Genomic DNA, 15,089 nt, shown 5'->3' with positions numbered 1-15,089 from the left:
TTTTTCTGTACATTACACTGAGTCCTTAAGTGAAATAATCTTTTAAAATGGCTCTGGGGAGAGGTTACCACTGATTGATTGTTCCTTTCTGATTATGATTGATTTGCAGTGAAGCAACAATTATATGTTAATGGTTCTTGGAGAGAAAAAGAAGCACACGTGTTAGACTTTGGAATTTGTGTCCAGATGCTGGACCTAGACATATTTTGTGTCCACATATCACAGACTAAAACAGCATCAGCAAAAATTTCAAAATAAATGGTGGTGCTCCTCTGCCATGAAAAGTGGAAGTGCTTTCAGCATGGACCTTGTGATTTGGAGTTACTACATGTTTTGGGTATGACTATCATCTGACATTTAAACAGCCCACTGAAAGCAACTCACACCAAGTAAAAACAGTTCAGAATCTGATTCACAATATTTTAATTGCTCTAGAAAGGAGCATCATTCTTGGTGAATTGCTTTAATTTTGGTTTCAGTGTTTGCACATAGCCAGCCTAAAAATCTCCTGTGGAGTCTGTTGAGTACAGAGCTATTCCTGACTTTCCATAGCAGGCCATATGGTATTACATTATCCCCTTTTTCCCCTGTGGATGACAACTTTTCATTGATTCACAAACCAATTCCGTATCCGATTCCAGTTCTTTCTATCTGTATGGCCATGCAGTTTCCCATTTACTGAAATGACTTATGGATATCCAGAATTCCCAGAATGCTCCTCAGATTTGTTGGCTTCTGGAGCTCCAAAGTGTTTTAGCAATGTCAGTCACTGTTGTCCATTACAACTGACGTGTCTGAAAATATATTTATTTTTGTGTTTAGATGTAAACTAAATGGGATTACTTTTTAGTGTAAATACAAGATAGTGGTTCACGAATACAGACTAACTTCTAAAAATGAAACCCATATTCAGTAGGATTTCTATGCAAAAACGTGTAAGGTTCCAAATGTAAGAAGCCTCACTGCAGACTGCGATGCTGATCGTGTTCTTAGGCTGTCTGAAGAGTATTTGCTAAAACATTTGCTGATTTAAGAGAAATACTCTCACTTGTAAAAACTTACCTGTTGTTAGTAACTTATTTAAACAAACAGGACTTTTATTACTCTGAAGCCATTCTTACTTGATGCTGTGTAGTGATCCAGACTTTAGTGATGTTCTTGATCTTTTTTCCTGTGGCTAACTGTGGTTCACGAACGCTCGTTTACATCTGAAGCTTGTCTGCTGGATTTGTTATGGTTTTCACCACTAGCCTCCAGGGCTGAGAATAATTTTTTTAATTTCTTGGAAGAGGTATATGACTGCAATAAAAATCTGCTTTAATGAAGGACTGGTGTGATACACAGCAGCTCTTTTGGTGATTGTTCTGCAGCTCCTTTGACACAGGTTTGAATGGGGTTTCTTTAGTCTATTTGCTAAGAGTCATCTTCAGGTTCATGTCCCTCTCTGTACGTATCTATTCTCTGTCTCCAGTTTTGGCCATCTTATATTTGGCAGTTGAAACCAAGTCTAGTTGAAACACAGTTCTTCTCACAGTTTTCTAAAATTTTGATATTCAGTTCTCATCAGAATATAAGACTAAGATACATACAGTATTTTCACAGCTTCTGTTTTGTGATGAACTTACCTAGAACTGTTCTGCTTCCAAGTGGCTGAAAGAGTATGTTACCCAAATGCCTTTAAAACCTAAATGGTTTTATTGCTTTTAAGAATTTGTCTGTTAATGTGAGCATTTTGTATACACCGATGTCTGAACCGCTGGCCGCTTTTACATTAGGTTAAGTTGCTTGAAAAGGTGCCCTGAGTAGTTTTGCTTTCAGAAACCCTGCCACAGCATCACTGTACTCTAATTTGGCCTCAGCTTGGCCTTTCTCTCCTCAAATAACTTTTTGCATCTGATTTCCATAGCAAAACCACAGAATGTACCAAACTGTTTGCAGACCAGTCAGATGATAATAGAGAATTCTTGTTGCATGGCCTACAAAATTAACGTACCCTTGTGAGTGTAAAGCAATTAGCCCTCTTGGTATTTGCAAACCATCATGCCATTCTCCAGTATTTGCCAGCCTGATAGGTGTATTGATATTATTATGGTCCTCATAACTTAAAGAAATACATTGAGGTTATTTTCCAGCTCTGGGTGAATCTGTTATTTGCTTTTCACTTGCTCCAAAGATTTCATTAGTAGGGCCATGCTTTTTTCAACAATGTTAGAAGTGTATTGTTTATTTCATTAGTGATTCCTTGGATTTCTAAAATACACTGAAGCTTTAGGAATTCACTCAAAAGAAGGGATGTGTGCCCCTCCTCCAAGGCATTAATGACTCCTGTAACCCAATAGTAGTAACAAATAATAATAATCAGAGCTAATGAACTGAAACATGCTGGGTTTATAATTAAGTCTAGATAAGTTCATCTTTCAAAATGTGCTATTAAACAAAACCAAAATACTGTGAAACTTCACTGTAACAGGTGCAGTCTCTGTCATTAAATGTTTACAGAGTAAAGGGAAAAGAGGAAAATTGCATATGTATGCAGGTCTGCGGCTTGTTTACTGTGAATTAGAGTGATTTAGCTATAAAACAAAACCAAACCCCCACAAATATGAATGCTTGCATGTTTAAATGTGCTGAGGGGGTTATTGCCTGTCTGCTAATTTTAATGTTTTTCAGAGTGATATCAAACAGGTAATTTGAGTAGAGCTACAAGTTAGTCTAATGTTTTTATTCTCCTTTTTTCTTAAAGCTCAAGCTATAAAAGCAAAAGGTCCAGTGTCTATCCCATACCCACTCTTCCAGTCACATGTGGAAGACTTATATGTGGAAGGGCTGCCAGAAGGAATTCCCTTCAGGCGGCCATCCACATACGGCATTCCCCGTCTTGAGAGGATACTTCTCGCAAAGGAGCGGATCCGGTTTGTGATTAAAAAGTAAGGAATTTTGCATTTTTGTCCCTACATTACTCATTGTTTTCTGCTGGCTCCACTCTGCTTCATTTTGTCTTCAAGAACTTCCAAACTGATTTGTGCTGATGTATTCTTTTGCAGTACTGATGAGTAATTTTTAGTTGATGTTCACTCTGATAAGTTCAGCTTATCAGATCACCAGAGCACCACAGTGGTGGCTGAGATCTGGACAGATCTCTTCAATATTATGGACTTCTTGTCATGGGCAGATCTCTTTGTACTATTTTAGTCTCTGCAGCTGTAATACATGTTGAAAGCCATTGGCTTGGGGATATTTTATGCTATCTGAGGATCCTGGCCTAAATTTCAGCTTGTGCTTTTGTTTTTTTCTTGCTGGAGTGCTGTGTCAAGGTGTCTATGGCCGTATCTGTGTACAGCATCTCCCAGGGCAGGCTTGAGGCCAAAATAGCTACTGGTTCCTGTGATTTAGTTGGATGTGTGTCTGGAGGTGGATCAGATAGCGTACATGAAGGGAGACCTTAGATGTACATAGAAACTGCTCAGTTTCTCAGCCCTCGTAGAAGGGCTCAGTTGCCTGCCGTAGCTAGCCTGGCAGCGTATCGTCTGCCTTTCAAGTGAGGACATGAGACTCATGAGATGTTCTGGGCTCCTTTCTTTTTCCTTTTTCTCCTTTCTTGCCTTGGTGTCTTTCCTAGAAGAACACTGACATTACTTTCTGCAAAGGCAGGTGGGATTGGAAGGGAGCCTGGACCGAGCCTGAATTCAGGATATGCAGGGAGAGATGCCGACATCTGTGGATGCTGAGTGCTGGATCTCAGAGCTGCAGAGCACTTCGAGATCCAGTACTGCGGGTACGACTGTGGCAGACTGATATGCAGCTTTGGTAGTGGGTGGATATTTGCCTTGTATAGTTTGGTGCTTCACTTCAGACAAATGTGATGTTTCACACCACAGATGAGCATTTACAGTTTAAATGAAGCTTCTGTGAGTAACAGCTGACGTTTTACTATTGTTCAGTGGTGTAGGGCCTAATCTAAGAGTTTTTGAAGTGGATAGGAATCTGCTGATTGCGGTGGTCAGGCTCAGAATTGGTGGTAGTGACGGCCCATACCTCTGTGCATGCTGCCTTTAGCACAGATGCTAGTTTCTCAAATTTGAGAGGTATATGTTCATATGTTCAGTTTCTGTCATCCTAACACTTGCAGATAACAAGAAAAGAGGAGGAAGTGTAGATCTACCTTTTGTCTCGCTTAAAATCAGACACTATGTGTAGATTTTAATATCTATGCAATGCTGCCACCTGCTCTTGTCAAATTTTGTCTTAGTTGTTAACTAATTAATTTATGCTGTTCATCGGTTTTGTGATGTGTGGTAACCAGAGTAGCTCAAAAACCAGTTCAGCTCTGAGAAATGTCAGAATTTTTAAATTTTTTGTTGTTCTAATATGGATAAAACTAGGGGTATTTGGGAAACAGAAATGTCTACTTTGAGATTTTCATTTTTAGAGGTTAAATTTTTGATTTGGATCTTTGTTTCTGATGAAGTGCATCTTAGACCTCAGAGATAATTTTAATGTAATCTGTATGTTATCATGAAATGTTATGGCTCAGGTGGATATGAGTATCAGGCATGAAAAATGTTTTTGTCAGTTGGGTTCCAACCAGCTCTTATAATACTTTGGTGTTAATTGGAATTTAATGTTGGGGATTGTGATATTCCCCCCCCCCTTTTTTTTTCCCCTGATCCTTCAGTGGAAACTTGAGGCTGTAACTTCTGGTTTATCAAAGCATAAAACCATATGTCACTGTTGAAGCATGTATCTTAAATCTTTTAGGCACGAGCTTTTGAATTCGACACGAGAAGATGTACCATTGGACAAACCAGTTGCAGGAGGTAGGTCTTCAAACAAGGGAGTTGTACAAGTACAGTATGGTTTCCTATTTGTCAGTCTTAGTGGTGGCTACCATTTGCTTTTACTAATAACACATTGCAAATAATTCCTCTTCTTTTGAATTTTCTTCAGCTACAAAGTGAAAGCAATTTTCTACTGGTTATCCAAGCCAGTGTTACTAACACTCTTTATTAACTGATTTGATTCAGCTGGCCAGAAGGAAAAACAATGAGCTAAGTGTTAGTCTGTTGAGATACAGAGAAAAGGCAGTAGTTTCCATAGTTGATAGAGTTAACTGGGTAGGGAACTGTCTGTGTCATGGAACAATTGCTTATATATGGTATTTGCCAAAAGTAGATTAACTGAAATGTAGTAATGAACATACTGGTTATAGGGATATTTATTATTGTAGACTCTGACTTGCTCGGATGATGGGACTCCGTTTTCACATAGCAGTGCAAAGACAATGCATTCTAACCACTTTTGCCATCAGGAATACTTTTCAGCAGATGCATGCTCTTACATGTTTTGTCTCCATTGAGTACCCATACAAAAATGACCATGTAAAAACAAGACTACAAGGATAGACTTGTGTTACAATTGCACCCATGAACTCATTTCCCCTCAAGTTGGGAGACAGCAGTTTAGTATGGAAAAAAAATCAAGTTTTGAAAGAATTGTGCCTTTGCATGGGCGCTAGTTGGTAAATTACTTTCCTGGACTTGTTTTTCTCTTCAGTTGTATTCTACTGTCTCTTGAGCTTCAGGGCATTTTTTTAATTGTCCAATTAAGCCAAGTGTTGAAAGCTTGTATACCTGAACCAATGGTAGCAAAAAAATTGCTCCCAACCCCAAAATGCTAACTGGCAACCTCAGCCTGGTTGAACTGTGAATTTTTAGTAATACCGGAGAAATTCTTAGTTCGGACAGGGACGCAAGCATATAAATGGTAGTATCTGCGCTACTGCAGCACCATTATGTTGTATTATATACTCATAGTCTTCTGTTGTAAAAAATATATCAAAGACTGTACTTAAACATTAAGGACGTAAATTAAGCAAAGAAATTATGTCATAAGGAAGTCACTTTAGCATGTGTGTATGAATTAAACTTTTCCTGCAGTGTAAGTTAACCTAGTGTCTTGAGTCTTAATAACCTACCGTTCAAGCACCAAATTTGACTACAAAAATAGTAGGTAGGCTAATGACTGAGTCTTAAACTTAACTGTAGTCTTATGTGGGTTTTTAAATTAACCCTTTTCTCTGTTGTTTTTGTTGTATTTAATATGGTTATACTGATTATGAAGACAAAGCAGGTACATTACATATCCTGTAAAACCTCTGTAGCTAAGAAAACTAGCGGTAACCCATTTTTATGGCACAGTGTTATGAACAGTCACTTTATGTTGCTTGTCTTTACTAACTCATAATGATGGTATATTCATGTGTGACCTCTGCATTATTTCTGAGAGAAGAGAACATCTGTGAAAGCTGTTGATAACATCTCAGGGAACATAGCTCAGAAGACAGCAGCTGTCTGAGCCTCCTTTCCCTCAGTTTTCTTTTCTCCCTGTTTGGATTCCCTCTTTCCCAGTAGCTCATAGTCTCCTCTGCTGCTCCACAGGAGCAGCCATCTCAGGAGATCTGAGACCATCTCCGTCTGCTGCCATCTCAGGAGAGAGCGCTTTGTAGCACCAGCCCCTGCTCTCAGCTCCTTGCGGCTCCATGTCCAACATCCTGCTCTGTCCATAGCCCCTGCTAGCTTCTGTCCCCAGCAGGAGAGGAATGGGATGAGTATGGAAGTTGTATTTTGACTGGCAGAAGACAATTTGCATTTGTATTCCTGTGGGAAATAGGCTGGTCAGGAAAGTTTAATGAAATGGCCTCAGCCCTGAAGCCCTGAGAAGCTGTCCGGTATCTTGTTCAAGCCTGGTGAGCTTCCATGTGTTGGTCGCAGACATATTCAGAAGAAAAAAGTGATTTGTATGGTATGTGCTTTGATCCCTGTCACCCAACACTGAGGGGACAAACAGGTTCTTTTAGGGATCCTTGACAGAATGATGACGGCAATAAATCGTAGTTACGATTAGAGCTTTATTTTTTTTATTATAACAGGATATTATAATTAGCATAGGATAGAATTTATGATTAGAATGACACAGGATTTCTACAAGCAGAGTCAATGGAGCACAATTTGTAAGTAGTGTAATACAGAATTTACACTAGTACATACAATAATACAACTTAACCTGTAGTTTCTAGTCACCTAGACCCTCTCCAGATCGGGTCAGATCTTAATACATGGCTTGCTGTATCAATATAACAATCATAATCTAGACTCAAAAACGATATAAAAGAAGACGAGTCACTCAGTCCTCGGGGGAAGCAGAGGACAGTGGAGGCATCCCTGGCCACTGAGGGGTCACAGGTCTCACTGTCCAGCAGCACCTCTGGTCCAGGTTCCCCCCACAGGACTTGTAACTGCTTGATTTTACGGACAGTGCTCCATGTGCTGTTACGCTTCCCTGTTCCGTGCCAGGGACATCACCACCACCGGGCTGGCCGGGTGCCTGGGACCTTCAAGGCCGATGAGGAGGGGAGCAATTGGCCTGGCACCCAGGAACCTTGAGGGTGGTAGGGAGGGAAAGAAGAAATCTGTTTGGTTTGTCTGCTTGGTTCACAGGACCTTCAGAGCCTGAAAATGAAGGGAAAAGGAACGAGTATGTGACCCGCTCGGTCACAGAGGATGGCTGCTTGCCTTAGCATAACTAATGCCATTTTGTAACGACATTACCAGGGGTTGGGAGCAGGGCGTACCGGTCACAATCCCAAATGACGAGCACACATGACAAAACAGAAACAAAAGCTGTTACCATTCCTGCTACCAAATACAACAGCACTAACATCATCGTTGTGCTCTGTTGTTCTGCTGGAGGAGCAGAACTCAAACTCATGACTATCTTCAGGTGCAAAACTTTTTCTCGTGAACTCCCAAGTTGCGTGTGTATCAGCCAATAACCAAAGACGCTCAAGTGATAAAATGATGGAAAAACTGTATTTAATCTTGTTTTATTGACCAGGATATGCTAATCTGCATAGCTGCCACATGTTGGGTTCTGTGTCTAAATTATGACTTAACTCATGTCTTAGGTAGTGTCAAGGAAACATTTTGGAGAGTTGGAACTAAGCTGCTTGTCATCTTAAGAAGAATGACAAAATCCCTGGAGTTACTTGATGCAGTTATTAATCACCATTTAAAAAGTATTGTCCACAAACAGTGGGAAAAATGGATGCTGGAAGTTCAGCGTGAATATACAGCAAGGAGCAAACTGCTGTGTGCACCCATTGCAAAAGCTTACTTTGGGGTTCTCAGTGCTTAGTGAAAATTCCTTGAAAGCAAGTTTTCATCCCATATGCATACCAAATTCTGCACTGAATATCAAGATAATTTTTTAGAAAATGAAACTGGCAAAAAACTAATCCCATCTCCAAATGGGATTTACAGTTTGGAGGCGGATGATGAAAGCATTGCAGTTCTTCATGCCAATACACTGTGTGTATTTTGTAGCAAGAGCGATGTCACTGGTTTAATGGATTTTTGTACAGTTTTAATATTCTGTCATTTTTTTAATAATAAACTTTGCTAGTTCCAAGTTGAATCCATACTTCTTCTGCATAGTATTTTCTGGGTTACCTGAAAATGCAAGATGGTTATGCGTGCTATAAACTGAACGACTGAAAATATAACAAAAATAATTAGGGAATGTTGTTTTTGTTCTGTGTCACTCTCAAATACAGTGAAAGAGGAGTGGTATGCCAGAATCACCAAACTGCGAAAGATGGTAGATCAACTCTTCTGTAAAAAGTTTGGTGAGTACAGTGTTATTATTTCCTTTTCTTTTATGGCTGTGTATTTGTTGAAGGTTGCTTTCAGTATTTCCTTTGAATGTCTACATGAATAAGACCTTTGATCAGTTTTTTTCAAATATTTAAAATGCTGGCAGTTGAGTGAAAAAGAGTGTATTACTCTACTGCTTATACAACAAAGTAAATTCATAGTTAAAAAAAATTATAAGTCTTATATGTACAGCTCTTCTAATTGCTCTCAATTCCTTCCTATTTGGATTTTTTTCCTTTGATGGTGAATAAAACAACCATTTACTTATTTATATCCATTCCAGTATCATTAAAATTACTATTAGAACATTTCTGGGTGAATTTTTATGTTCTCTCCAATATTAAAAAAAAAAAAAAGTCAACTTCATAAGAGCTAGAATCAAATGTTGCATGATGGTCTATAATAGATTAAAAACTTTGGATAAAACCACTGTATTATGCCCCCGTGAGGAACCCAGTAATCTTCAGTCTAGCATTGTGACTGCCCAATAGCAACATGATATAATACGGTAAATTTTTATGGTTTTGATGTGCTGAGACTTGGACTCTGGTGGGTTTAGATATCCTGCATTGTCCCAGGTTCTAAGATCACGATTGCAACAGCCTGAAGAATTGGTAGCTTAGCAAGCTTTTAATAAAGGTTGATGGCCAAACTGTCCAGTTACTGGATGTATTTTGTTCTAACAGCCGAGGCCTTGGGGAGCACTGAGCCTAAAGCTGTTCCATACCAGAAATTTGAGGCCCATCCTACTGACCTCTATGTTGAAGGGCTGCCAGAGAACATCCCCTTTAGGAGTCCCTCCTGGTATGGAATCCCTCGCCTTGAAAAAATAATTCAAGTGGGCAACAGAATAAAATTTGTGATCAAAAGGTAAGTGTTTGTTTTAATGCCTAAACGTGTTTTGTTGTTTGTGTTTTTTTTAAGAAAGAGGCCAAACAAACACCCTTTGTGTAATCAGCCACTTGCTTTCATTAAGTCATGAAGCATTCGGTCTCTAGTTACCAAATAGGCAGATTAAATATTCTGCATTATAAAGTGGGTATTTGCAATCCAGACAAGTCTTCCAAAATATCTTTGTAGCATGCTCACAAGTGCAAAATACGTAATAGAAAAATCCAAACTTTTCAATTCATGTCATACTAAGTAGTAGTATTTAATTTATGTCACGAATGTGCAGATTATTTGTTTTCTGGTTGCAGGCCAGAGCTGCTAACTCTCACTTCAACCGAAGTTATTCAACCCAGGTCGAACACCCCAGGTAAGACAGGTGCTGTCTCCAAGTGGGAATGGAAGGGTTTGGTGGGGAAACACATTTGGATTAATGCAGCGTTTTTCAAGAAGTAACTCTTCGATGATGAGTGTGCTGACATGCTCTTCATGAGGTCTGAAAAGAATAAATTGATCATTATGAACATAGATGGCTTTCTGGATTCGAGACAGCAGTCCAGCTGTCTTTGAATAACTAGCATGGATGACCTTCACAGCCCGGGAGAACGGGAGTTACTATCCTGGCCTGAATCAAAGCTCTGGAGCCCCTTAGCATTTCACAGCGGCCTCTGTTGGGCTTTTTTCAGGCCTCTGTTGGTAAGGAATTGTAATGACTTCTTGAAAGCATGAAGTGCCTTTAACACAGGAGAAGCATCAGATTGGTTTTTATTTCTGAATGCTCTGAATTGGAGTGTATTGGCACTTTCTTGCTACAGAACTGTACAATCCAGATCTTGTTAGGGTTTTTTAGGAGTGTGAATCTGCTTGTAGTAATAACACAAACTGAGATCCAGGGCTTCCTAGGTTTTTCCCCACACACATTTCACTGGATAAACAAACAGCAGCTTTAGGAAATAATTGTGTAGAGCTCTCTGCAGGAAAAAAAAAAGAGTATGATTTAATAATCATGTAATCAGTAGTCATCTTACATCATCACAGTGTATTGTGGATTTTGTTTGGAATTTGGGAAAAGGCTCATATTCAGCAAGAAAGTAGCTCAGTAGAAAAGACTCTGTTCAGTGTGGAGCAGAAGGAAAAGGCAGCATTGTTTAGTTTGGTTTGGTTTGTTTGGTTGGTTGCCAAGACCCCGATTGTCATCAAATTTGACAATATAACTGACAATTTGACAATGAAGTACTAACAGCAGGTGCCAATGATACCAGTAAAAAACCAGCTAATAAAATCCTCTTTCTGAAAGAACTGGCACGCAGCGGTCATGATTCTTAAAACTCAGACTGTTTGAATGTTCAGAATAACATTTCTTTTTTGTACTAGTTATTTCACTGTACTTTTCACTAACTTGTAGGTGAGTCTGGTATTACCAGTGCCCACAAAGCTTACCACGGTCCAGGGTTTGATGTCAGACAGGCAAACACAGCAAATGTTCTCTTGGGGTTAGAGCCCGGTGAAAACCACTTTCCCAGGCAAAGGCTGAGGATCTTCTTACTGCAGATGCAAACTTTATGTTGCTAAGGAATATTAGACCTTTTTTAAAGCAAAATATTATTCTATTGCAAAGTAGTAACCCTGTGCCCTCAACAGATAGTCTGCGAACAACATTTTCATTTTTTTAAAGTAAATTAGTCAGTCTAATTCCTTTGCCAGTAAGACTACAACATGTGAATAAGTATAAACACAGGTGCAGGTGTTAAATACCTGTGAAATCTATCAAATAAGTAGGCCAGATTGGAAAAAACTGTAATGCATCTTGCCTTGAAAATATAAGAAGCTAGAAATAAACAAGGTCAAGTAATTTGTTAGTCAAAAATATGATTCGGAAACAAAAAATTTCTGTATAGCTTCCTTCATGCATGCTTACCACAACTCTGAATGGTTTTAGCTCAGTAGCAGTTAATTGTTATTTGTGGGTTATGATGAAAAGTAATGAATTAGGATGCTGTTTGTCAGAAAAGAAGTGCTTTTTATTGCTGCTAATGTCCTTTGCTTTCTTCTCTACCTCCACTGCGAATTGTCTGCTCTGGCTAGCACTTCTATAATTGGCTTTTATTTACAATAGAGAACAGGACTGAAGATTATTTTTTTATGCTAATCAAAATGTTTAGCAAAGCGCTCTTTAAATCCTCGTCTTCTGTTCTAAAGAGTGTTATTCTTATGCATTATGATTAATTAATTCGAACTTTGTAAGAGCCACTAGAATAATTCCTTCCTGCATCTAAAGGCTCTGAAGAACAAGTTCTCCCACTTGGGCCAATGTTTGAAATCTGTAACTACATTTAAACAGATTTTCCATTATGTAGAGGGAATTACGTGTATCATTTAAGCTGCCATTAATAATCATTACTCATTGTGTGTCCTTGTCTACTCAGATGTGATTGTGTTGATAGTTTACAAGTTCTTGTGTTGAAAGAAATGTGTTCGAATGTACCTCTGTCTGGAACTGGGTAATACTCTGACATATATCCATTTCTGGTTTTCAGTGAAAGAAGATTGGAACGTCAGGATCACAAAGCTAAGAAAGCAAGTAGAAGAGATATTTAATATGAAGTTTGGTAAGTTAAATGAACTGTTTTATAATGCTGCTGCATTTTGAAACTCATCTGTAAAAAGTTTTAAATTTTACTGTACTTATTTAAATGTCAGAAATGTACTAGGACAGATATGGAAATCTTGACTCTTCTTACCTACTTTTTACTGACTTTTCCCTGTAACTGACATAAATGACTTTATAACAACATCCTAGGCCTTAGTTTTTCCAGTTGTGTGACAAGAGATGATGATATGTGCACAAAAAGCTTTTAGATGAAAAAAGTTCTCAGAAGAAAATATTAGGCACTAGAGGCTTAGATGTTATCTGAAACAAGATGGACCAAGTTCCCATTTGCAGTTATTCTACAGAAAATACTAGCAAATCTATTTAAATATTTCTCTTGGGTTTTTTTATTATCTCTGAGTAGCAGAGCTTCTGTAAGCCAAGCTTCTTAAAATCACTTGAGATAAAATACCACCCATTTGAGTGTGTAAACTATCATTAAATCTTTATTTTCAGCCCAAGCTCTGGGGCTTTCAGAGGCAGTGAAAGTTCCCTATCCTGTATTTGAATCAAACCCTGAGTACTTGTACGTCGAAGGCTTGCCAGAAGGAATCCCCTTCCGGAGTCCCACATGGTTTGGAATTCCACGCCTTGAAAGAATTGTCCGTGGGAGTGGCAAAATCAAATTTGTTGTTAAAAAGTATGTTTGTAATTCAGTTATTTTTACTCCTGATTTTGAAGTTATTTGATTTTCTTCCCAGCAACTTTAGGCTTTAAATGCTACCTAAATTCTGTTTCCGTGAAACAGAAAGAACATTTTGCACGTATGTTTTATCTCATAAAAGGATATACCTTCCTTATTAAATTTATATAGATGTATAAATTGCGTGTTTCATGCATCAAGGATCTAGGGGAAAAAATGGCCTTGTACCTGGAAGCTTTTTTCCTTTTTTTTTCCCTTCTTTATTTTTTTGCTTGAAATAAACCCAGAAGAAAATTACACAGTAGAAAATGTAGCTATGTCTACTAACTTTTTGTGGCTATAGTTGATGGAGAGTCACTCGTGCTTCTAGCAGTATTATAGAGAGCTGATGTTATGTAAATTGGAACGCAACTGAATTCCAAGAAATTTGTAACATTTTGCTGTATTATTTTTCTTGCATGTGTACTTGATTGGATTGTGTTCTGTTCAACTTTTAGGCCTGAGCTTGTCACTTCCTATTTACCTCCAGGACTGGCTAGTAAAATAAACACTAAAGGTAAACAATTAAGTATTATTTGCTGCCATCAATTCATAAGTGCTTACTTTCTGCTTCCTTAGCAGACTGAGAGATCTTTGTGGTTGAAAAATACGGGTGTTGCAAACAAAAGACATTATTTAAGATGATCTAGCATAGTAGCCTCTAAATCTGCTATTATTGGAAAAAGTTACTGACAACATAAATTTATCTACTTTTTTTTACTTAAGACTATTCCAACAGAAAATGGAATTTACCCAATTTTGACAACTTTTATTTTGCTATTAATGGCCTAAACCGTATTTAGCTTATAGCTGTGAACTGAAGTAAATAACAATGAAGTTTTGTAAGAAAAGAATAAAAAAGAAAGTCTTTTAAGTTGTCTATTAAAAATTCAGAGGTTAATAATTTTGTTATCTAGACAATAAAAAGTACCAAAGCTGTCCCTCACACTTAGAAACAACGAAGTCTTCTGTTCTGAATTAGTGGAGCTAAAATTCAGGTGTGATGCCTGCCTTTTTCCAGAGTACTAAACCTACTTTTTAAGGCTGTGAGCGTCACTACATTGTTCAGGTTTTACAATGCAGACTGTACTTAGTACAAACACAAGTGATTCTTCAGTCTGTTGGAATTTTCAGCATACACCTGTTTTTTCATTAGCTGTGCAGGATATACGTTATAGAGGGTTTGTGCATTACACCTTGTATTGTATTGACTTCCAGCAATGAGTCCAAAGAGTTCAAAAAGGTCACGAAGTCCTGCAGGCAATTCAAAGGTCCCAGAGATTGAAGTTACTGTTGAAGAAGGTATGGAAGAAATATCATTAAATATACTTCTAAGGTTCTTCTATTCTTCTAAATGTTTTCTGTTCTTCTCAGTTTTCATAGCCCGTAGTTAACTTATACATGCACCTCATGTAGCAAACTCAGTTTCATTTCAGGGCTCCAGATACACTTTAATATAGAAACGGTTTTATTTTTCATTTCTGATTAAGACTGGATTCTGTGCAGTTGATGGTTATGTAAAATGTGGAGTTTGACAGCTTGCTTGGGCCTTTTATTCCAGGCAGAGATGTGGGAACTGATGTAGTCCTGAGCAGAGAAATGACAGACATGATCAGTAGTATCAATGCTTAAATACAACCCTAGAAGAACTTCTTAAGGGGTTTTTTATTCTACTCTTGATTCAGAAGTTAAGTTATTTCTAGTGATCAAGTTTGATGCATTGTTCTTTTTGTATGATGGCTTGTTTCTGTTCTCTGCATGTATATATGTAATGTCTTTTTACAGGTCCTAATAAACCACAAACAACAGATGTTCGAACTAATTCTCAAACCAATGGGTCCAATATGAGTTTCAAGCCACGAGGAAGAGAGTTTTCTTTTGGTAAATGTTGTGGGAATTAGCACACATGCATTCTATTAATGTTGGTATTGAGAATTCTGGTGATTACCTATCAGAGATCTTTTGAATTCATGTTTTATTCTACAGTTAGTGAATGACTGAACTTGTTTTCATGTACATTCAGTTCTTCGTCATGTAGAATAATCTGCATCGGAGAAATCCTGGATGACGTATGAAGAATGCTGTACAAATGCAGCACAGGTCCATTAGATCTTATTAATTTGGGTTCAGAATCAGTCCCTTTAGACTTTTGCAGCTC

The 15,089-nt window shown here is 38.1% G+C and overlaps 1 protein-coding gene across 4 annotated transcripts in view; it reads left to right on the top strand.

The window, feature by feature from the left end:
- GTF2I (general transcription factor IIi) overlaps positions 1-15,089 on the top strand; it is a 78,325-nt gene that overhangs the window by 47,708 nt on the left and 15,528 nt on the right. For all 4 annotated transcript variants that reach the window (XM_050908691.1, XM_050908689.1, XM_050908690.1 and 1 more), the window contains 10 exons: positions 2,744-2,927; positions 4,759-4,817; positions 8,612-8,683; positions 9,398-9,581; positions 9,911-9,969; positions 12,137-12,208; positions 12,706-12,889; positions 13,390-13,448; positions 14,150-14,233; positions 14,717-14,812. In XM_050908691.1, the coding sequence (XP_050764648.1) occupies positions 2,744-2,927; positions 4,759-4,817; positions 8,612-8,683; positions 9,398-9,581; positions 9,911-9,969; positions 12,137-12,208; positions 12,706-12,889; positions 13,390-13,448; positions 14,150-14,233; positions 14,717-14,812 (1,053 nt within the window). The remainder of the gene's footprint in view (positions 1-2,743; positions 2,928-4,758; positions 4,818-8,611; positions 8,684-9,397; positions 9,582-9,910; positions 9,970-12,136; positions 12,209-12,705; positions 12,890-13,389; positions 13,449-14,149; positions 14,234-14,716; positions 14,813-15,089) is intronic.

This window comes from Gymnogyps californianus, chromosome 20 (assembly GCF_018139145.2).
Source record: "Gymnogyps californianus isolate 813 chromosome 20, ASM1813914v2, whole genome shotgun sequence".
Lineage (NCBI taxonomy): Eukaryota > Metazoa > Chordata > Aves > Accipitriformes > Cathartidae > Gymnogyps > Gymnogyps californianus.
The sequence above is the reverse complement of the archived record's forward strand: the minus strand, read 5'-3'. Positions and strand labels throughout refer to the sequence as shown.